The sequence below is a fragment of the Hippocampus bargibanti genome, linkage group LG03 (assembly GCF_051943395.1).
Source record: "Hippocampus bargibanti isolate YZ-2025 linkage group LG03, ASM5194339v1, whole genome shotgun sequence".
Lineage (NCBI taxonomy): Eukaryota > Metazoa > Chordata > Actinopteri > Syngnathiformes > Syngnathidae > Hippocampus > Hippocampus bargibanti.
In genome coordinates this window covers 30,321,309-30,344,676 of record NC_142736.1, presented here as the reverse complement: position 1 = coordinate 30,344,676, position 23,368 = coordinate 30,321,309, and the positions used below count along the sequence as shown (strand labels likewise).

The 23,368-nt window shown below is 40.5% G+C and overlaps 1 protein-coding gene across 1 annotated transcript in view; it reads left to right on the top strand.

Moving 5' to 3' along the window:
- Window positions 1-11,966: 11,966 nt before the first annotated feature.
- Window positions 11,967-23,368, top strand: part of nkd1 (NKD inhibitor of WNT signaling pathway 1) — a 40,617-nt gene continuing 29,215 nt past the window's right edge. Inside the window, exons 1-3 of the mRNA XM_088993005.1 lie at window positions 11,967-12,197; window positions 12,302-12,334; window positions 12,501-12,607. Coding sequence (XP_088849131.1) covers window positions 12,173-12,197; window positions 12,302-12,334; window positions 12,501-12,607 — 165 coding nt within the window. The 5' untranslated portion in view covers window positions 11,967-12,172. The remainder of the gene's footprint in view (window positions 12,198-12,301; window positions 12,335-12,500; window positions 12,608-23,368) is intronic.

The following is a 23,368-nucleotide window of genomic DNA, read 5'->3' as shown; positions in this document are numbered from 1 at the left end:
TTCCCACACAGAGTGTGTAAGGCGAAAAGTGTGTATCTCAAAAAACAATTTCCCATAGGAAACCATTAAAATGGGAATAATCCGTTCCCGGGTTTCCATAAAATATACTTTTCAACTAAATAAGCCTAAAAAAACTACACACAACATACCTTATTCTATGTATAATAAATGTGCTATTGTATTGTAATGAAAGAAATACACTGCATTGTATCATAAAGTCACATTTGTGATGGTCATTTATGGCTTGATGGAATGGCGTTGGAGGTCGAAGGTCAAAGGGAATTGCTGTTTGGAAAGAGAGGCGCATTACATGGACGTTGATGGCTTATGGAAGGAGAGTCACCTTCTATAAGGACTGTTGGTAACTTAACCTCTGGTGCTGTTCGGTCGTGTGCTTCCATCGAAGATCACTCCGCCACCCGTGGTGGGTGTGTATTATGAACATAGTGGAAGGATGAGGATCTGAGGGAACAAGAAGGAATAGAAATTTAAAGAAGGTCAGATAGGTAAGGTGGGAAAATTTATGGATAGCTTTAAATGTATAAAGAAGAATTTTAAAGTTGATTCTATATTTGACCGGGAGCCAGTGGAGTTCTAGGAGGACGGGGGTGATGTGGTGAACGGATGAGATTCTGGTGATGATCCGGGCTGAAGAATTCTGGACGAGTTGAGGATGAGGACGGGATGACGGCTTATTTGCTGCAATTACACAGGTAGATGATGTAAAGCAGGGGTGTCAAAGTCATTTTTTTGCCGCGGGCCACATTGTAGTTATGGTGTCCTCTCGAGGGCCGTTATGAATTTGGGGAACCCATTAGAATGTTTAAATCCCTTCAAATATTACATATAGAGCACACAGCAAATTAATGAATAACTCGTTTTCAAATCTGAAGTCAAGAATAATGACTTTTATTGTGGTTGACGTCCAAAAATATGAAATTTTGGCTCAGATTTTAGCAATCATCATGGAATTTAACAAGTTTGATTTGCTTTCGCGGGCCGAAAAAAATGATGTGGCGGGCCGGATTTGGCCCGCGGGCCTTGACTTTGACACCTGTGATGTAAAGTATCAAATAAATCTTCTTTTCTTTTTTGACAAAAGGGTGCATTACATATTTTGTTCCAACATTTGGGAACTGTTTTAATTGGGAAGTGAAGAAAAATGCATCATCTACTGTATCTCTGTCGCAACATTGCATGTGTCAAGTCCCTCTTGGCGATTCTATCGCTGGGCCTTCCTTGCATGTCCACCCAGGGTGGGGTGTGAATTTTGCTCTGAAGATAATGGCAATTTTTTTTCTTCTCCTTTTCAACCCCTCGCTCCAGTGAGAATGTCTTTGAAGATGCTCTGTCCTGGTGGCTGCTCTTATCTCAGGAAGCCATTAGTTGATCTTCCTTTCTTTTCTTTCAATAGAGTCAGCTTTTATGGCCGGGTAACCTTTTCCGTGAGCTTCTCCTTACCCTCGCCAATCCCCCCCCCCCCCCCCCCCCCCACCGCACCCTCCCCTTTCTGCCTTCTGTATCCTCACCCCTGCAACACATGACAGCCTATGTAATTAATGAGCATCATAAACCCTCTCTTTTCTATTAACTCGCCATTAGTAAACCTGGCAAGGCTGTCGTTTTGGACAAAAACACACAGCTCCTTCATTTGATCCCCACATCAAAGAGGGAACCCCACTGTTTTGGGCTGAATACACTAATTGTGTCCTCGTTCAGGATGGGCCTTACAATCCCCTCCCAACCCGCCGATTCAAAAAGCCAGCCAGTACTGAAGGCAAAGTATCCATTCTGTCAGCCTACATTTGCCTACGGGACCAACCAGCAGAACTGGGGAAGTCCCGATCTACTGTTACTGTAATTAAAAGCATATTTGTTATCATTTCATCATTCCGCAATACAGTAAAGTCTCGTTATATCGATATCGGATATATCGATAGTCCCGGTTATATCGATGCTATTTATATGCACGCACGGAGAAAATTACATGCAAACAGGGTCGGATATATCGATAGTCCCGGTTATATCGATATTTTTTCGGACTCCCTTGAATATCGATATAACGAGACTTTACTGTACTTAACATTGGTATTTTTTTTCTTTCTTATTTTTATTTCAAAGCGCCAGCATGTTGGTCAAGTGGTGAACATGTCAGCCTCACAGTTCCACCTTCCTGTGTAAAGTTTGCATATTCTCCCTGTGCCTGCATGGATTTTCTTCGGGTACTCTGATTTCCTCCCTCTTTCCAAAGATAGCAGTGGAAGGTTAATATTTAGAAACACTGGTCATGCAACAAGTTTCATGAGGTTTTTTTTTTTTTTTTTTTTTTTTGGGGGGGGGGGGGGGGTGATTTTCTGCACAAGTTAACGAAAGAGGGAACCTACTGTATTTTTGTGTGTATTTTTTTTAACTTGATCAAAATGGGTATTTGTAAACAATTGGCTGTAAAAATTCAGTTTGGGATTTGGACCAAAGTGCTATTGAGAGTCTCTAAGTAAAGAAAGTGACTCTTTGATGAGTCTTTATTTATGTATGTATTTATTTATTTATTTATTTATTTTTTATTTTTTATTTGGTATGTTGTGTTTTTTGTTTTTGACATATATTTTAATTTTAAATTTTACATGTTAAATTCATTTAACTTTTAATTTTTGATTTTTTAAGTTGGATTTGTAATTGATTTTTAAATTTTAAATTTTAAATTTTAAATTTTAAATTTTAAATTTTTAATGCGATTGGCTGGCAACCAATTCAGGGTGTCCCCCGCCTCGTGCCCGAAGACAGCTGAGATAGGCTCCAGCAACCCCCGCGACCCTAATGAGGTATAAGCGGTACGGAAAATGAGATGAGAATTTTTTAATTGTTCATTGTTAATTTTGAATGTTGAATGTTGAATTTTTAATTTAGTTTAGTATTTTTTATTTTTTATATTACTTTGTAATTTTGTTTTATTATTAGTTTTTTTTTTTTGAATTTTTTATTTTATTTTATTTATTTATTTTTTAATATAATAATATATAATCAGAATACAGATTAAAAGTATCTTTTCGTGTTTCATTTCGCATAATGGCATCAGTTGGGCCTAGTTGGCCGTTTGATTTTTTTCTCCATGATTAAAAAAAAATATATAAATACAGTGAGATGTAAGGATTAAGCCCATTTCATGCTCAGAATTATAAAGCTATGTTATTAATGGCGCGATTTACGAGCTAATCCCGTTCACGATTTTTTTTCCGTACTTTTTGATGTCTGCATAAATTAAAAGCCTCTCACCACCTTCACTGTCTTTTGCCACAGCTGAATTATTTCTCTCCTCGCCACCACAAAACAAATTAAAGCCAGAACGAGCTTTAACTCTTTGAACTGCAAATGACATTGCTGAATATTCACTGGTTGAATAGCATACATAAAAAAAAAATATCAAGCCAAGATGATGGCTTGATTTTTCACGATTCTGATGTCTTGGTTGAGATGAGTGTTGATTTTTCACACTTGGCTAAATTGCCCATAAATATGAATGGAAGTTTGTATACTTTTTTTTTTATCTACAGTAAAGTCTCGTTATATCGATATTCAAGGGAGTCCGAAAAAATATCGATATAACCGGGACTATCGATATATCCGACCCTGTTTGCATGTAATTTTCTCCGTGCGTGCATAGAAATAGTATCGATATAACCGGGACTATCGATATATCCCATATCGATATAACCAGACTTTACTGTATTTTGTGTATGTGCCCTGTGATTGGCTGATTTTAGTCGACCATAAAAACACGCTGCTTGTCTCACAAATTCCAGGTCTTCGAACGGCATCTTTGCAGTGTGCGCATCGCTTCCAGAAATGCCAACATCTGCCAGCCACTCACTTGACTGTGACGTCACCGTCTGCATTTTGGAAGAGATTCTGAAGAGCGCTTTCATTGTTACCTCACGCCATTAAGAAAATTGTAAAGGAATTGTAAAGTGACCTCAAAGGGCGGAACCATGCTGTTTTGTGGAAGAACCGATACAATTGACAAAGGTCCGCAAAGTCAGCTGGAATAAGTTCCAGCTCCCCTGCGTCTCTGAGCCAAATGTCTATAAAAAGGATGGATTGATGGTTGAAAGATGGATCAATGACGTGCCAAAGCCACATGATTGGTCAAGAACGCAGCAGTGAGGGGAGGTGGTTTAAACATTAAAGAGACAGGCAGACGACAAAGAAAGAGTGACAAAATGGATAGAAAACACTGAAATTTTGACTTATTTCAACTTTGATAGTTCCACGGCAGAGTGTAGACTGCAAGGTTAAAATTCCCATCTATCAGGCTCCACAAATAACCCGCAATAGCCATCAGTTCAATTTGAAATGAAAAGACAAGCAATTGAATCAGCTATTAATGATGTTTCTAGTGTGTCTACTTGCATCTGTTGCTGTTGCAATATCACAACTTCCAAGATGTACAACCCAGAGCATCAAGCCATCAACAACCATCACAAGCGATCAACGACCATCACAAAGGTAAATACAACGACTTTATTAAACAGAACAGTTTATATCTTTAATTATAATACCATAGCACATTTATTATACATAAAATAAGGTCTATTTTGTTTAGTTTTAATGCTTATTTTGTAGAAAAATGTTTGATGGGTACCTGGGAACAGATTATTCTCATTTTAATTGTTTCCTATGGGAAATTAATTTTTGGGATAGACACTTTTTGCCTTACAAACTGTCTGGGAACCAATTAAGTTTGTAAGCCAAGGTATCACTATACTTGGTAAGTAAAAAGCAAGCTACTCCAGCAAGGATAATTCATCTCATAAATTGTTTGAGTAAATGTAACATTTTATTAGCCTACTCCAATTAGACTCAATTGAGCAATGTTTAGGAGATCTAAAATAAAACGCTTAAAATATACTGATCTGAAATCTGGGCTGTTGTCACCACTTCCTGGCAAGGAGAATGACCCTCGCTCGCCAGGCGAGCTTTTCCCTCCCATGCGCACCGTCCGCTTGACACGCCACACGCTGGGTCAACACAATGGGGTTTCGAGTCAGGAACTGACACTGTACTCCAGTGCAGATTGTATTATTATTTTTTTTTTAATCTTTTGTTCCCGTGGATAAAAGCGACATGTCGGAGCTTTTTAAGGGTCCGGCAGCTGCTCTTTACATCCTCTATCCTGCCCCACTATCTCCCTCCATGCATCAGCCTCCTTGGGTTGTTATATAGACAAACCATTGGGGTGATTTTACAAGTCGATTTAGTGCCCTGTTTTTAAATTTTGACCATGAACCCCCTTCTTCACAAAAATAAATAATAAATAAATAAACGTTTGAGGCTTGTTTCTTTGTTTTCATTTTGCTTCAACCTCAAGCTAGAGAAAATGTACAGTGATACATTGGCTTACGAACTTAATTGGTTCTCAGACAGAGTGTGTAAGGTGAAAAGTGTGTATCCCAAAAATTAATTTCCCATCGGAAACCATTAAAATGAGAATAATCCGTTCCCAGGTCCCCATAAAACATAATTTTCTACTTTTTACTGTATAATAGTCGTTTTATTTACCTTTGCGATGGTCATTGATGGCTTGATGGAATGGATAGCTTTTTGGATAAAGTGTCTCAAGGAGCTCTGGGTTGTACATCTTGGAAGTTGTAATATTGCAACAGCAACAGGTGCAAGCAGACGCACTAGAAACATCATTAATAGCTGGTTCCCTTGCTTGTCTTTTAATTTCAAATTGAACTGATGGCTCGTGGGGGTCATTTGTGGAGCCTGATTGATGGGAATTTTAAACTTGCAGTCTCAGTCTCCACTCCGGCTTTGAACTATCAAAGTTGAAACGAGTCCAAATTTCACTGTTTTCAATCCATTTTGTCACACTCTGTCGTCTGCCTGTCTCTTTAATATTTAAACCACCTCCCCTCACTGCTGCGTTCTTGACAAATCATGTGGCTTTAACCAAAGACTGGGGGCGGGGAATAGAGGACAAAAAAATGTCGGCTGACATTTTGTTGTTAGAAGAACGGGCTCGTTCGCGAATGACACATCAATCATTAAGACAGCTCCGTGTACGAAAAAAGTTCATATGCCAAGGTAAAGTTCGTATGCCAAGGTAACATCTTCATAAATGTAACGTTCGTAAACCGAAAAGTTCGTAAGCCAAGGGGTTCATAAACCGAGGTATCACTGTAGACTTCGAAGGCATCCATCCATCTTCTGCCGTTTATCCGGGGTCGGGTCGCAGGGGCAGCAGCTTCAGTAGGGAAGCCGAGACTTCCCTCTCCCCAGCCACTTCTTCCAGCTCAATCTGGCAGATCCCGAGGCATTCCCAGGCCAGCCGGGTGACGTAGTGTCTCCAGTGCGTCCTAGGTCATCCTCGGGGTCTTTTGCCAGTGGGGTATGCCTGGAACACCTCACCAGGGAGGCATCTAAAAGGCATCCTAATCAGATGCCCGAGCCATCTCATCTGGCTTCTCTATCTGCGGAGGAGTCTGAGTCCCTACCGGATGTCCGAGCATCTCAGCTTATCTCTAAGGGAGAGCTCGGACACGAAGAGAGCTCATTTTGGCCGCTTGTATCCGGGATCTCATTCTTTCGGTCGTGACCCATAGCTCGTGATGATAAATGAGGGTTGGGAAGTAGTTCGACTAGTAAATTGAGAGCATAGCCTTTTGGCTCAGCGCCTTCTTCACCACGACAGATCAGTGCAAAGTCAGCATCACGGCAGACGGTGCACCGATCTGCCTGTCGATCTCTCGCTGCCTCCAACCCTCATTCGTGACCAAGACTCCCAGATAGTTCACGGTCTTCGAAGGCTCAATCCAAATCTAAAACCGAGCCAAGACATTCATCCATGGCAATCACCCAATTTCCTATCCTCTTTCCCCCATAATGGTCGCAGGGAGTGCCTAGTCAAAAAATGGCTTCCGCCAATAACAAGGATTCATCGTCACGTGAGTCTTTGGGCTTCAAAGAAGGATTTCGAGGGCCGCAGTGGCACAAGACAGGAAGTGTGTCACATGAACATGCCTTTTTTTTCCCACAATATTCGAGGCCATTCCTGGAATAACAACATCTCATCTGTATGTCTGGTTCAAAGGCCAGCCTGGTTCCTCTCGGTTTAACATGTGATGATAGAGTCAGGATGTGGGAAAACACTGAGTGGCACCCCCCGGGAGGGCAACATGTGGCCAAGCCTTTTATCCCGTGTGAACTAGCTTGGTGCCATTGAGTTTGGCATCACATACTTGTTTTGAGGGGGTCCGTGTGTGTGTGTGTGTGTGTGTGTGTGTGTGTGTGTGTGTGTGTGTGTGTGTGCGTGTGTGTGTGATTCTGAGGTAACTTGGCAAAAATATCAAACACCTTTTTGGGTTATTGTTAGCAGTGGTGCAATTACATACACTAGAATGACGCCAAACAACCAGCTGCCCATTGATTCGTCGACACAATGGTTACTACGTGTCTAATGTCACGTAGACCCAATATATTGAGAGAAACTTTCAATAAATTAGAATAACTGACTAAAGCTTGAAATTTTGACACCTTAAAATAGTTTTCTCTGGGTATTTTGTTGACATATTTTCTGCTTTTAAATGTTAGCAAAGCTACCTTAATTCAGGCTTTGAGTTATGTTCTTATAACTGTACCGTTTTATCATACATAACACCAAATAACAGTTGCTTTTATTTTGAATCATTGATTTTACAAGTGGACAAATGATATATTTTATATTGCTAGTCTAAGTTAGCTATCTCGGATAACACCCAAGAACAGCTGTTTTATTTGGAATCATTGCTTTTACAAGTGGACAAATAAGATGTTTCATATAGCAAGGCTAGCTAGCGAGGTGAGAATGATCAATCGATCTGTTTCTTCTATATTTATAAGTCATTGTTTAAAACTCTGCTTAAAACAGGAGGATAACCAATTCAAAACTTACTATAACTTCAAAAACATGCTTGATACAAAACTTATTAAGACTTGAACATGTACTTGCCAAACAGCATTTGCCAAAAATGTCAATCTGTCACACTGTATTTCAACAATACTAAATGTTCTAAATCACAGGTGTCAAAGTCAAGGCCCGCAGGCCAAATCCGGCCCGCCACATCATTTTTTTCGGCCCGCGAAAGCAAATCAAACTTGTTAAATTCCATGATGATTGCTAAAATCTGAGCCAAAATTTCATATTTTTGGATGTCAACCACAATAAAAGTCATTATTCTTGACTTCAGATTTGAAAACGAGTTATTCATAAATTTGCTGTGTGCTCTATATGTAATATTTGACAGGATTTAAACATTCTAATGGGTTCCCCAAATTCATAACAGCCCTCGAGAGGAAACCATAACTACAATGTGTCCCGCGGCAAAAAATGACTTTGACACCCCTGTTCTAAATTCACAGATTTTTTTTCAGTGTATGGTTGAATAGACATTTCAACTTTAGTACAATGCTCTAAGAATTATATATAAAAAAACATTGGATAGATTCCATAGAGACAAAACAACATTTTTGGGGCATTGGTGTTTTTGTGTAAAATCGCCTGTCAAAAGTTTGATTTGAAAAAAAAATATGAATTAAAATTTCTCAGCATATTTCTTCAATCCTTTCATTTGATCTTTTACTTGCAAAACCCCTTCTTCAACTGGTTGCCAAGTTGCAGTTAAAAATATCCGTCAATAACCTTATACGGGCTGAAATGCTTAGGAATTCTCTAAGTCAACACGCCAAAATTACTGTGATGCTTCCAAAGACATCTCTTGCCCTAAAAACTCAACTCTGAGTTATTATTTTATTATTTGTAATAAGATCACTGTGTGCAGTATACTAGCAAAGGTCATGCGTGTACATTAATAATCAATTGTTCTTTAATGAATGTATTGGTCATGGAATATTTTAGAGACTTGATGTGGCCATTCCAGGTTTTATAGAAAATTCCACAAAGATGAAGGCCACGTTGCTACAATGTGTGGACAGATTGTTTTATTTCCTTCTTCTTAGCTAACATATAAAACATAAGAATAATGTTTTTTATTTTTATTTTAAAATGTACAATGATACCTCGGTTTACGAACCCCTTGGCTTACGAACGTTTCGGTTTACGAACGTAAAATTTATGAAAATTTTACCTTGGCATACGAACTATTGTTCGGGATACACACGGAGCTGCCACAATGAGTGATGTGTCATTCACGAACAAGCCCGTTCTCCAAGAAAATGGCAGGCGGCTTGTTTTGGTCCTCTATTCCCAGCCCCCAGTTGTCGGTTAAAGCCATGTGATTGGTCGTTAATGCGGCAGTGAGGGGAGGTGGTTTAAACATTAAAGAGACAGGCAGGCGACAGAGCGAGATTGACAAAATGGATAGAAAACAGTGAAATTTGGATTTCTTTCAACTTTGATAGTTCAAAAGCAGAGTGTGGACTGCAAGGTTAAATTTTCCATCAATCCAATCCACAAATAACCCGCACTAGCCATCTGTACACTCATCAAGTGTTTAATGCTAATGAAACCGGCCACTCCATTCCATCAAGCCATCAATGACCATCACAAAGGTAAATAAAACCACTTTATTATACAGTACAGTTTATTTATTTAATTTTAATACTGTAGCACATTTATTATGCATACAATAAGGTGTATTTTGTACACTTTTAAGGCTTAGAAAATTATAAAGTAGAAAATTATGTTTTATGGTGACCTGGGAACGGATTATTCCCATTTTAATGGTGTCCTATGGGTAATTATTTTTTGGGATACACACTTTTCACCTTAAACACTCTGTCTGGGAGCCAATTAAGTTTGTAAGCCAGGGTATCACTGTACCTCTACAGTTGGAGGAATTATGATGTGATGAATTGTTGGCCGGGTTAACATTTAGTTTTTTTTTCCAAATACTATTCTAACAATAGAGCCATACAGACTTCTGCTGTACCGATAGGCTTTATTTTAGTTGTTAAGATGGGACTTTTATATATTTGAAAGAAAAATATTGTGTTGTTTTGATTTCTTTGAGTAAAGGTAAATCGAGGCAGTCATTGATGTCGAACAGTTCATTTATTATTTCAAAGCCGTCCATAAAACGCCACTCAATTCATGTTCCATTTGCGATCAAACGTGTGGCATTCATCAGACGTGACATGGAACACAGTGTTATGTGAAAAATGGATGAAGAATATTATATGACGAAGCCTTGTTCTACTTTTACTGAATGACATAAATCATAACACCTGCTATTTAGGAGTCATCTGACAGAAATGGGACAAGAAGCATCAATGTCACATTTTTGTCACGAGTTGTCTGTCTGTCCATCGTATTATCCCTCCGTTGCCTTCATGGTGTCTGTCTTTCATTATATATTTCACTACTTCAAAAGAACATCTCGCCTCATTTCATCTGCTGCCTCGTCCCCCCCCCCCCCCCCCCCCCCCCCGGAAAAAACACTAGATTTTCCAAAAAGAGCTTTTCATGTCAAAGAGCAGATGTGCACTGACCACAGGGCCTCCCCGTGACACCCATTCGTCCCCTGGGAGCCTGGCCTTTAATGTTAAATGCTTTATGAGTAACCACTCAAACAGCTTTTTTTCCCTCTTGAGGATTATAAAATTAAAATCTAGATAACAGGAACTATCAATCCATCCATTTTCTCTCTCGCTTATCCTGTTCAGGGCAACGGTCAATACATTCGCATACATTCATGTCTCCGGTCGGAAACAAAGCCGATTCTGCTTGCACTGAAGCGGACCACTTCATGATATGTGACTCTGAGTAAATTACAATTATCCATTCATCCATTCATTTTCTATACCGCTGCATCCCATTCCAATTGAGGCGTGCTCTGGTGGCCAATCACAGGGTGCATGTAGACAAACAAGCACTCACATTCATACATTTTAGTGCAGGGGTCACTGATGTGGGGCCAGCAGACACGCCACGACTTTATCATCGTCTGTCGACACAAATAAAGGTAAATCCAATCCAAAATTGGAAATCATGCAAACTTGATAAGAGTTGAAAAAATGTAGCATGAAGTCACACAAAACTTTCAAATATACAAATATTGTATTGCAATTCAGCATACCTGTCAACCTTGGCTAATAGATGCCCTTATAAATTATTACAATTCCCGTATAAAAGTTGTCATACGCCGTACATTATTTGAAATGATAAAAAAACGCGAACACAAGCGGAATTTACCGCGCATGCGCACATTATGCTTTCATAATCGACCGTACGCAGCGATAAAAAAATACATATGATCGAATATTAGTTTTGCTCCCCTTATTAATGATTGCAATTCCCCTTATTAAGCAATAAACCGTACAAACACAACCCGACACATAATTATTTACTTATAGCAAGAATAGAAACCGAGATAGAATAAAAACAAAGGTTTAAATTATTTTATTTACTTAATCCTGAGAACCTTTTGTCGACGATTTTATGCATCCAGCGTATTGACCTTGGAGACTCTCCCATTCTTTTTGGTGGCGACACGATCCTAGAGTTTTTCTCTTCTTACGTGTTGGTTCTCCCATGCTTGCTTCTACGTTATAACGAGTTGATTCCTCGATTGCAACACAAATGCCGTACTTCAAATACGGAAACGGAAATACAAAATCGAAACAATGTGACGCGCATGCGCATATCATGCTTCATCGACAGACTTGATAACCGCATAATTTATTTTTTATCGTATAAAAGTTGTTATACGGCGTACACATTCAAAATGAAGAAAAAAACGTATATAATACGGGGAAAACGTATCAATTAACAGGTAATTCAGTGAATTGAGATGACCCGTTGATGGCCTTGTGTTTGTCTTTTTTACGATGGAGGACACTGATTCGCTGTGGCGACCCCTTGAAGGGAAAAGCCGAAAGGAAAAGAAGATATTAAGCTTTCTGATAATATATTTTATTTTGACAGCGCCTAAACGGATGTTGACTCTTGTAGTACTGGCATCCATCAAACCACCCGACCCCACACAAACCTCAGACGCTTCTTTGCTCATCAGGCGTACAGTCGTCTTCGAGTGTGCTCTGCTTCCGCCACTCTCGTCATCTTCGCGGACCCATTTCGGATATCTCTCGCTCTCTTCGGCCACCCCCCCCCCCCCCTTTCACGGTACTTTACGGACTATATTACCCGTCTGATGGTGTCCACCGATGCCGAGAGATGGGGAAACTGCACTCGAAACATGGTAAACCTTTTTGTGTGTGTTGTTGAAACTCCTCGTAGTTATGGGACTTGTGCGTTCATTGTCTGCTTTCGTTCTTTTTTCCCCCGGTTTCCATCGACTTCAAGCCGCTATTTGTAAAGCGAGAGAGAGCCCGGAAGGTAAGCAGCATGCTTTTAGAAAAGATTTGGGGTACTTTGTGGAAAGAGGAAGGAGTAGGGGGGGGGGGGGGGGGGGGGGGTTATGCTTGTGTGAACATGTGCCTGGACGAGTTCCCACTGTATCACAATCTAAAAGACTTAATATTAAATCTGGATTCTGTTTCAGGCGACAGCTTTGTGGTGAATGCCTGTTTGGCTCGGAAGGGACTGGACGACTGGCTGGTAAAGCAGCAAGACTGTCATCTCAAGACCAAGTGTGCGTTGGCCAACCGGGTAAGTCAACCGAGGGTCCCCGGAACCTCTACTATCCCCCCATCCCTCGCCCCTTTCTCATTCTCGCCCTGCCTTCTGTTGTGCATGAACGCTCCTTTTTGGAGATTCCATCAGTTTTTGAATCCTCCTTCACTGGAAGAATGAGTGATGCGTGTAGTTCACAAGCCATCCATTGGTCGTCCTGCTTGCTCATAAGAGGAGAGGTGCATCCAAAATGTTGTCCTTGCGTCAGATTTATGACACTTTAAAGGACAACCGACACCATTTGTTTTCTTTCCTAACTGACATCAGAAAAGCGTTGTATAGCATCTAAAATACCCAAAACATGCAGGCTGATATTTTTAGTCAAATGCAAAACAACAATAAAAATGACTTAAAGTGTCCCAAAACTGCTTCAAAATGACCTAGGAAATGGCGAGTTTCAGAAGGTCCCGCCCCTTTGTTCGTGATGTCACGCCAGGATACTCCTGACACAAAACAATGGCTTCAGAGAGTTCAGATTCGGAGAAGATGCTTTCTTGTTACTCATCCACTTATGAATATGATTCACATAGTTATGAAGAGGAAAGCATAAATGTTTGCAATCGATTAAAGAAGTCCTTCCGTATCAATTTGAGCCGTGTGAACTTCACTGTAGATCCCAGAAAATGCACAAGATGGCGCACAAGCTCCGTTGGAAATGGGCTGATTTGTCTGCTGAGAATTTGTGTCCACTTTTATGGTGTTACCGCAATTGGTAGACTTCTTGAATATTCAGCGCGAGTCTTAAAACGTAAAATATAGCTATATGCGGTGGAATCTTTGTAAAATGCACTCAGTAGAAGTCATTTGAAGTGATTTTACAAATTATGGACACAACTTGTCCGGAGATGTCGGTTGTCCTTTAAATGAATAAATAAAGCCATGTGGTTTTCCACGAGGAGCACGATGACGCTAAACGCCAATTTACCCGATTCATTGACACGTTATACTAGTAAAGTGCCGACGAAAGGAAGAATGCATGGAATTTTGATTTCATATCGTATTTTCTTTTATTTATTTTTTCTATTGAAGGAACCGTGGTTCTCATCAAATTGAATTGTGTGTATGTCTAACAATTTCAGAACATTTTCTTGAAACGATCTAATCAATTCGAGCTTCTGCCAGTGACTGTGCTATACTCCGCCCAAATTGATTAATTCCCATTTGTCCTTAAGCTTGTTCATTGATCCTGGAAAGTTTACTGTTTATTAGATTATTACACTTATTTCTATGTTTGTCACACTCATTTTCTGTTTGTTTCTGTTGTTCGTTCTGAATGTTTGTGTTGGATCTTATTTGTGTTGGCCTTACTTGGAAAAGAGACCTTGATCTCAATAAGGGGTGGCTGTAAAAAGAAGAAATATGCTCAAAGCAAGAACAACAGATGGAAAAAACTCAAGAGAATTAGAGATGCCTGTTTTTTTAACATCACTGCAACTTACTGAGGTCTCAGACTCATATATTACTCCTGTCATGTTGCTTTAAAGGACAACCGACGTCACTTTTTTGTTTTTTTAACTGACATCAGAAAAACGTTTTATAGCATCTAAAATACCCAAAACACGCAGTATGGTATTTTTAGTCAAATGCAATACACCAATAAAAATGACTTAAAGTTTCCAAAATCTGCAAAAAATTGAGCTGCGAATTGGGCATTTTCAGAAAGTCCCGCCCCCAGTTTGTGACATCACGCCAAGACGTCTTGCATTGCTGGAGAATCAAAACAACTTCAGATTCGGATAATATGCTTTCTTGTTACACATCCAGTTATGAATATGATTCAAATAATTCTGAAGAGGAAAGCATACATGTTTGAAATCGATTAAAGAATTTATTCCCTGTCATTTTGAGGCAAAAGGGCGGGGGGGATGTCTCAACCAAAAAGAGGCAATAAAATGGCCACCGAGCTGTGAGGAATGAATCAGCCCGATCCACAGGCTGATATATTCTTTCAATGGAGCTTGCGGCTTTTGGAGATAACACACGGTTTTCAAATAAAAACAGTACAGCAAAATATATTGACGTGATGGAAAGACGCTACAATGCAATGCAATGCAAAGTCCCGCCCCCAGTTCGTGACGTCACGCCAAGACGTCTTGCATTGCTACTGAATCAAAACAATGGCTTCAGATTCGGAGAATATGCTTTCTTGTTACACATCCAGTTATGAATATGATTGAAATAGTCCTGAAGAGGAAAGCATACATGTTTGCAATCGATTAAAGAATTCTACGTGCCATTTTGAGGCAACATTGGGGGAAAATCTCTCACAAAAAAAGAGGCACAAAATGGCGACCTCCAGTGGCCACCTCCGCTTCCACAGGCTGATAAATTCTTTATATGGAGCTTGGATGCCCTCTTCTGCCGGCTTTTGGGTGCAACACAGTTCTCAGACCAAACATGTACAGCAAAATACATTGACGTGATGGAAGGACTGCTACAATGTGTCTTTTTTCGGTCAGGGGGCGGTCCTTTCGTGACGTCACGTACGGACTCGTCAACAACTCAAAAACAAGACTTCCTGAATATTCAGAGCCAGTCTTAAAACGTAAAATATAGCTATATGCGGTGGAATCTTTTTAAAATACGCTCAGTAGAAGTCATTTGAAGCTATTTTACAAATTATGGGCACAACTTGTCCGGAGACTTGTCGGTTGTCCTTTAAAAAAACAGCTTGAAAATATTAGAAAAGACTCTTGGTATCATGCAGCAGAAATTCCACATCACAACCACATAATCATTATTGAATATATTTAAAGTAAAGGTAATGAAGACATAAAACACAATTTTTTTGATTTATCATTACCAAATTAACTCATTCACTGCCATTCACGAATTTATGTGGGAATTGAAAATATGACGTCAAGCGCCATTCCCGAATTTGTTTGGGTTTTGTTTTTTATGCTTAGGTGCATATAAAGTGCTGGCCATGGTTTCTGGCAAGGCTTTTTCTTTTCCACAAGGGGGCCGCACTTCCCTTTTTTCCATGTTAGTGCTTTCTTCCAGCTTCAACTGTTTTAAAAGCACTATATAAACCAATATGTATTGCATCGTATTTTGGACAGCCGCCCTCATTTCAAGCTCATATAACTCCAGACCCATATAATGTAGGAATTAACTCTTTATTTCAAATGAAAGAAGAGAGACTAAGGTTTCTAACGCTGTTTTGAATATTTATGTCATCCTAAAATTCAATATTGTGTGGCTCCTGGAATTCGAGTAACAATGACAAAAACCCTGGCACTGGGGTGGACACATTTTTCCACATGTCTGACAGTGAATGAGTTAATATAAAAAAGCTTCACATTTCCTAAAGCTTATGTTTTTTTAATGACATGAAAACAATTTATTTTGATGTTATTATTTTGATTGTTATTATTTTATTTTGACTCTTGATTAAAAAAAAATATGGTGATGGGTGCTTTGATTGCCCATGTAAAGTTGCAATGGAAGAAGATCATAAACATTTCTTAGATATCCCTTCGATGAGAAGGTTTCTTCAGCCGTCATCTGTACAAAAGTGAAGGTTTCGGACGTTTCGCCTCCTATCCAAGAGGTCCGAAACCTTCACTTTTGTACAGATGACGGCTGAAGAAACCTTCTCATCGATGGACCACTCCTGTACGACTGAGAGCTTACACAGACGTTAGATATCCCTTAACATTATCATTAATCAAATTCATACTATGTGTTACAAAATAGTTTGTCTTAATCCCTGTCGACTGTCAATGGATTCTTACATTGCCCTTTTCTCATTCCTACATGAAGTATTGTAGAAAGAGGTTACTGGAAGTAGCATTTTGGCTAACCCCGCTCAAACAATCATCTGTGCGCCATAATCATAGAATTCACATCTCTTTCTGACAGCTTCGGTCACAAGCGGCCACCGTCACCTCAAAAAAATCCGACATTTTGGATCCAGCTTTGCGACTGGGTCTTATTTGTGTGTGTTTGATGTTGACAATGCGAATTTCAACACTTGTTTGGTCTCTGCGGGCGAGTCAAATGTTGGTTCTCAGCCCAGTTGATGTTTCTTTTTAAAAGAAGGCGACAATAGATCAAGCCATAGTTCAAAGCATTTTGGGATGACAGCCTGGTGACATGTGAGGATGGTAAAAAGCTGAGGAATGTTGGTCAGGCTCGACGATGTTTTTTGTCTTTCGGGATTGCTGTAGACACACACACATACACACACAGTGGTTGTTATTGTCAAGTGAGGGGGGAAATCCTTTGGAATTGCTTCAGACGAGTCTTAAGCCTCTTTGGTTGGCGGTGTCGTCCTCAAATGTTGATAATCGTTGGTCGTTTTGAAGGAAAAGGAGAATAGAGTTCATCCAACACCCACCGCTTGTCTTTTTTTACTGTATGCAGCTTGCATGAACAGCTTCATTCTGTCCATAAGGAGGAATCCAAATTGGAGACACGCCATGGTTTGTAAAGGTCACAATAGTGTCTTTTTCAAGCATCACGCTGTAAAATTTAGCTCTTGTGATAAGAGCGTTTATTGGCGAGAAGACAAGCTAATCCGGCGGGTCTAAAGTCCTTTGACGTGTTTTGTTCTGGTTGTCTTTGGATGCCGCTTCGATAGCGGGCTTGTTGACACTTACGTTAAAATAGCCTGGGATGCTAGAATCAAGTACAGTGATACCTCTGATTACGGTCTTAATTGGTTCCCAGAAAGTGTAAGGCGAAAAGTGTGTCTTCCAAACATTTATTTCCCATAAGAAACCATTAAAAATGAGAATAATCCATTCCCAGGTCCCCATAAAACATAATTTTCTACTAAATAAGCATTAAAACTACACAAAATATACATTATTTTATATGTAATAAATGTGCTATTGTATTGTAATTAAAGAAATAAACTGTACTATATAATAAAGTCGTTTTATTTACCTTTGTGATGGTCATTGATGTACTTGCCCCTTGATGATATCCGAGTGAAGTTTCCGTGCTTTCTTGGCAATAATACCCTCACTCACCCTGTCCCCTGCTTGCTGCTTTTCGTTAATCCAAATCAACAAAAGTTTTTCAACCTCTTCTATTGCATGAGGCCGTTGCTTAGACAACACAGAAACACCCTTAGCCACACGTAGCAATGGTCGACTGAGCATACTGATACTCAGACGCTACGTCACACAAACGCACACCTCGTTCGTGTTTTTCGATGATCTCCTTCTTCTGCTCGACTTTTGCGTCCTCTTCGGCTTAACAATAGCCTGTGGTGGGGTCTTTTTCAGTTCCATAATAGCAAAAGTACTCCACTCCATAACAAACCACGTTTGCACTCAAAGAAAGTGGGTGTGGAAAACTAGTCCGCCAGTCACCGTGGCGCTGTGTGGTTTGGTTCGTCTGCCGAAAACTAGTTCATATGCCAAGATTATATTCTCGCGAATTTAATGTTCGTAAGGCTAAAAGTCCGTGAGCTAAAGCGTTCGTAAGCCGTGGTATCACTGTATTTGTGTGTGTATACAAAGTCAAAAGGTCCAAAATACCATACGTGCAATTTACTTAAACAGCAACATTTAATCAGACAGGAATTATGTGTCCTTCAATCATAAAGTTCCAAAATTGTTATTGCAAGAGGGGAAAAATAGGCTGGCTATGGAAACAACATAAAAAAGAATGACTTGAATCTCTGAGTGAAAACAGTCATTTTTAGCTTCATGGCCCTGACATTGACCTTGAGATTTTTTTGTACTCCTTCAAGTGCGCAGCCATTTGCCATCTGAACTGGCTTTGTCACACTCAAGACAGCGCCTCCCCGGTCTGGTTTATTTTAACGACCAGGGAAGCCTGAACACACACACGAAAGATGAGACGTTATTTTGTCCTAATAACCTAAATGCGAACAACTTTGAATAATCTTTGTGCAGTAGGCGGGGTACACCCTGAACCGCTTGCCAGTCAGTTGCATGGCACACAAAGATGAATAACCATCCGTGCCCACACTCAGAATTTCGAGTGTACAAGCAGTCTGACATGCATGTTTTTGGAATGTGGGAGGATACCCTGGAGTACCCTGAGAAAACCCACTCGGGTATGGGGGTACTGGGGGGGTGCATGCAAATTTTTTCTCTCTCTCTCTCTCTCTCTCTCTCTCTCTCTCTCTCTCTCTCTCTCTCTCTCTCTCTCTCTCTCTCTCTCTCTCTCTCTCTCTCTCTCTCTCATATATATATATATATATATATATACAGTAAAGTCTCGTTATATCGATATTCAAGGGAGTCCGAAAAAATATCGATATAACCGGGACTATCGATATATCCGATATCGATATAACGAGACTTTACTGTATATATATATATATATATATATATATATATATATATATATATATATATATATATATATATATATATATATATATATGTGTGTGTGTGTGTGTGTATAGATATCTATATAGGTATATGTATAGATACAGTAAAGTCTCGTTATATCGATATTCAAGGAGTCCGAAAAAATATCGATATAACCGGGACTATCGATATATCCGACCCTGTTTGCATGTAATTTTCTCCGTGCGTGCATAGAAATAGTATCGATATAACCGGGACTATCGATATATCCGATATCGATATAACGAGACTTTACTGTATATAGATATATATGGCTTGTATTTTTGTTTGTATAACACGTTCATTGGCAGCCATGCACTATGTGTGGCGATGGCGCGACAGTGACTGAGTGGTGTTGGCAGGTGGGTCTTGACTTGTGACATTGGGGTCATGTGATACCCCGTGTGCAGCCTGTCGTGGAGCCCTCCCTGGAAATAGCATGTGCATTATGTACGTCCTCATGTGGACATTAAACAGCACACCCTCATTTTAAATATTTATGATCACGGCGTGCCGCTTACTTTTGAAGTAGTCGTCTTTTATATTGCTGGAAAAAGGAAAAAAAATCTAAATCAAGGCTGTCACTAACCCCCTTCCCCCCCATTCCCACTTGCCTTTAAAATCCCCCTTTCCACCTCCCAACTGGTGCTCCCTTCTGCCCTCGCAGACTCCATCTGTTTGGTGCGTTTACCCGGTGGCCTTGTGTTGCCGGATGAAACGAGACGCCGTTTGAAAGGGGGGCCTCGCGGGGAGGTGTCCCCATTGATAGTCAAGGCTCCACTTGTATCATAAGTACAGAAAGCCTTTTTCCATTTTTAAACGATGTCTTTTGGCCATGCATGAAAGTTTCGTATGCTTCCGATCAGCAAGTGTTGACCCAACTTGTGTTTCTCACCGTGGGCAGTGTCAATAAATAAATACAGTACAGAGTAGGGTGTCAAACTCATTTTTTGCCGCGGGCCACTTTGTAGTTCTGGTTTCCTCTCGAGGGCCGTTATGAATTAGGGGAAGCATTAGAATGTTTTCATCCCCTTCCCATATTCCATATAGATCACACAACAAATGATTGACTCATTTTCAAATTGGAAATCAAGAATAATGACTGTTATTGTGCTTTTCATACAATAATTTGAAATTTTGCTTCAGACTTTAGCAAGCATCATGGAATTTCACGTTTGATTTGCTTTCGCCGGCCAAATATAATGATGTGGAGGACCAGATTTGACCCCCGGGCCTTGACTTTGACAACTATGGTATAGACAGTCCTCGGTTTTCATCCTCCACCTGTTGAGGTTTTTAACAAAATGTGCTGCTAGCCACGATGTCCATTCGCCATAAATTGAGCTGAACTGTGTTTGTTTATAGAGGAAAAGTGTGGCGGCTTACCATATCGGATATTCTCAGAATCAGACTCATCTTTATTGCCAAGTATATAGGAAACAAGGAATTTGTCTCCGGTTTGAACACGCTGCACTAGTATCATCATGAGAAAAAATGAGGCACTATACACTTCTGTTTGGGTTACTGCTTAGAGACTTAATTGCTTGGGGGAAGAAGTTGTTTAAATGTCTGCTGGATTTGGTGCGCATAGATCGGTAGCGCCTGCCTGAGTGGAGTAGCTGGAAAAGGTGGTGGGCCGGGTGCGAAGGGTCCAGTAAGATTTTCCGCGCCCTTGTTTTGATTCTTGCAGTGTGCAAGTCCTCGAGAGTGGGTAGAGCGGTGCCAAGGATTTTTTTCCGCCGTCCTAACTAATAATAATAATGATGATACCTTTTATTTTAAGCACCTTTCAAAGCTCTCAAGGACACTTTACAGTCACAGAGAAGCATAGGTACTATAATAAATAAAATACCATCACAAATAGAATACAATAAATAAAATACAATTATAAATAGAAACAAGAGAAAGAGCTACACAGAAAATGCAATTTTAAATAGGTGGGTTTTGAGATGGGAAGAGAATCAATGTTACGAATGTTGGGAGGAAGTGCGTTCCAGAGTTTGGGGGCAGAGCAGCTGAAAGCTCTGCCCCCCATAGTGCTGACACGGGCAGGTGAGGGCACAAAGAGGTGGAGGGAGGATGAGGATCTGAGGGAACGAGAGGGAATAGAAATTTGAAGAAGGTCAGATAGCTATGTGGGGGCAAGGTTATGGATAGCTTTAAATGTATGAAGAATAATGTTAAAGTTGATTCTATATATGACCGGGAGCCAGTGGAGCTCTTGGAGGACGGGGGTGATGTGGTGAAAGCATGAGGTTCCTGTGATGATCCAGGCTGAAGAATTCTGGACGAGTTGAAGTTTGTGGAGACGTTTCTGAGGGACACCAAGGAGAAGTAAATTGCAATAGTCAATCCGGGACGTGACAAGACTATGAACGAGGATAGCAGTGGTGTGAGGAGTGAGAGACGGGCAAAGACGATTGATATTGCGTAGGTGGAAGTACGCAGATCAGGTTAAGTGACTGTTGAAGTCGGATTTTGTCCAGAAAATACAAATTGGAATTATTCCCAAAGAGATTTATCGTTACGGTGAGCATGTATATATAAATATTGATACATTTACCTGTATACAGTAAACTATTCGCAAATGACACCACTCTGTTTTTTCTCACGTGAAACCCCATAAGAAGCCTTGTCTTCTTTTCTGACCTCTGCTTAAATCTACATTCACTCTCCTGTTCACTGTCAATCCGACGGAGGATTATCTTGGTGACGTTGTCGACCGTACAGGAAACGTGTTAAAAGCGTTAAGGGACAAAAAACGAAAAAAATCCACATTGGTTTCACACATGGATGGAATCTTTGATTCTTTAATGAAAGAATCTTCCACAGCATGTGGCCGCAAAACGCATTCCGTGTCGCAGACTGTTTTTTTCTTTTTCTTAAAACTTTTATAAGGAGCAAGTTGTCCCATTCCAGATGAATTCCCTCTCGTCTAAGCGCTATAAGACAGGTTATGTTTTAGCTGTGTTTTTGAACACCACAAAGCGAGGGCTGGATGCTGTAACCAGCTTTCACCCCTCCTCATCTTCTCCTTCTTTTTGTGTGCTTTTGTAACCCCCCCCCCCCTCTTCCCCTTCACCCCTTCGCCCTTCTCCCACCACCACCAACTGGCCTCTTGTGTGACGTATGGTCGACTCCCAGCAGGCTTTACCCCCTCAGTGATCCCATGGGAAGAGGGCCTGTTGTTTGCTCTTTGAAGTGGCTGCAAAGATGGTGGGGGTGTTAGAGAGGTTGGGGAGGGGGGCAAATTTGGAGGCACATTCTAAAGGAAAGAAAAGCTTCAGGCTTTGGGGAAAGAGTTGGGGGGGGGGGGTGTTGAGGGGGTAGCACCTGGCCGTAGCGGGGGCCATGTGATTTTTTTTTAAAGTGTTCCCATGACAGGAAGACCATGGAAATGATGTTGCCGCGGGCGATGTGCTGGTTGCTTTAATGCCACATTTGCTGCCGCAGAGTGTGAAAGTAACTGTTTTGTGTCCACTATAGATGAGAGAATTCCTTGAAATGATTGATTTGGAGGAATTATAGCCGAGGTACCATGGTGAGTTTGTGGGTAGTGCAGGGACCTATCAAAGCAGAGATCTGGCACCGCCACCTCCGGACATTAGGGATATATATATATGTATAGGGCCAGAGCTACCAGCAAATTTTAGTTCGCTGACGAAGCTTCTTGGATGAGGAGCGAAACGTCCGACACTTTCAAAGAAGTACAGATGAAGGCTGAACAAACCTTTTCATCGTTTGTGGTTAGAATGTCTGCCTCATAGTTCTCACCGTACTGCAACTTGGGGTTTTGATCTCAGTTTGCCCTTCCTGTACTTTATGGGTTTTCTCATGCTACTTTGCCCTGCGCTACATTTCCCAAAATATACTCTTGTGGAACGCTGATGTCGAAATTGTTTCTAGGCTTTAATGCAAGTCTTAATGCTTGATTTTCTGTGTCTGATGTAATTCCCCAATTAGCAACGGTTCTAGGTTTTAATGCAAGTCTTAATGCTTGATTTTCTGTGTCTGATGTCATGCCCCAATTAGAAACGGTGATGTCATTTTTAGTCAACAGCAAAGCCGCACAACAAAAGTCATCTTTGATAGGACTTCAAATAAACCTCAGCACAACTCGTGGATAATAACGTTATTTATTAACTGCATATGCCGTATGTTAATAAAATTGCATGCGCTGCGTGGATGTGTGCATGTTCTGTCTGGAATCGGATATCCGGATGCACTTCAGAGATCAAAGTCTTATTCGCGGTATGTGCGTGGAATCTCTGGGGATTAGCAGCTAAAATTGTGTCCCCCCCACCCCCCAAACCCCACCCCAACAAAATCTACACTTGATAATGTGGACACCACCTTATCAACAGTGTCTCCTTCACGGTTACGTACTAGTCCCTCTGACGGA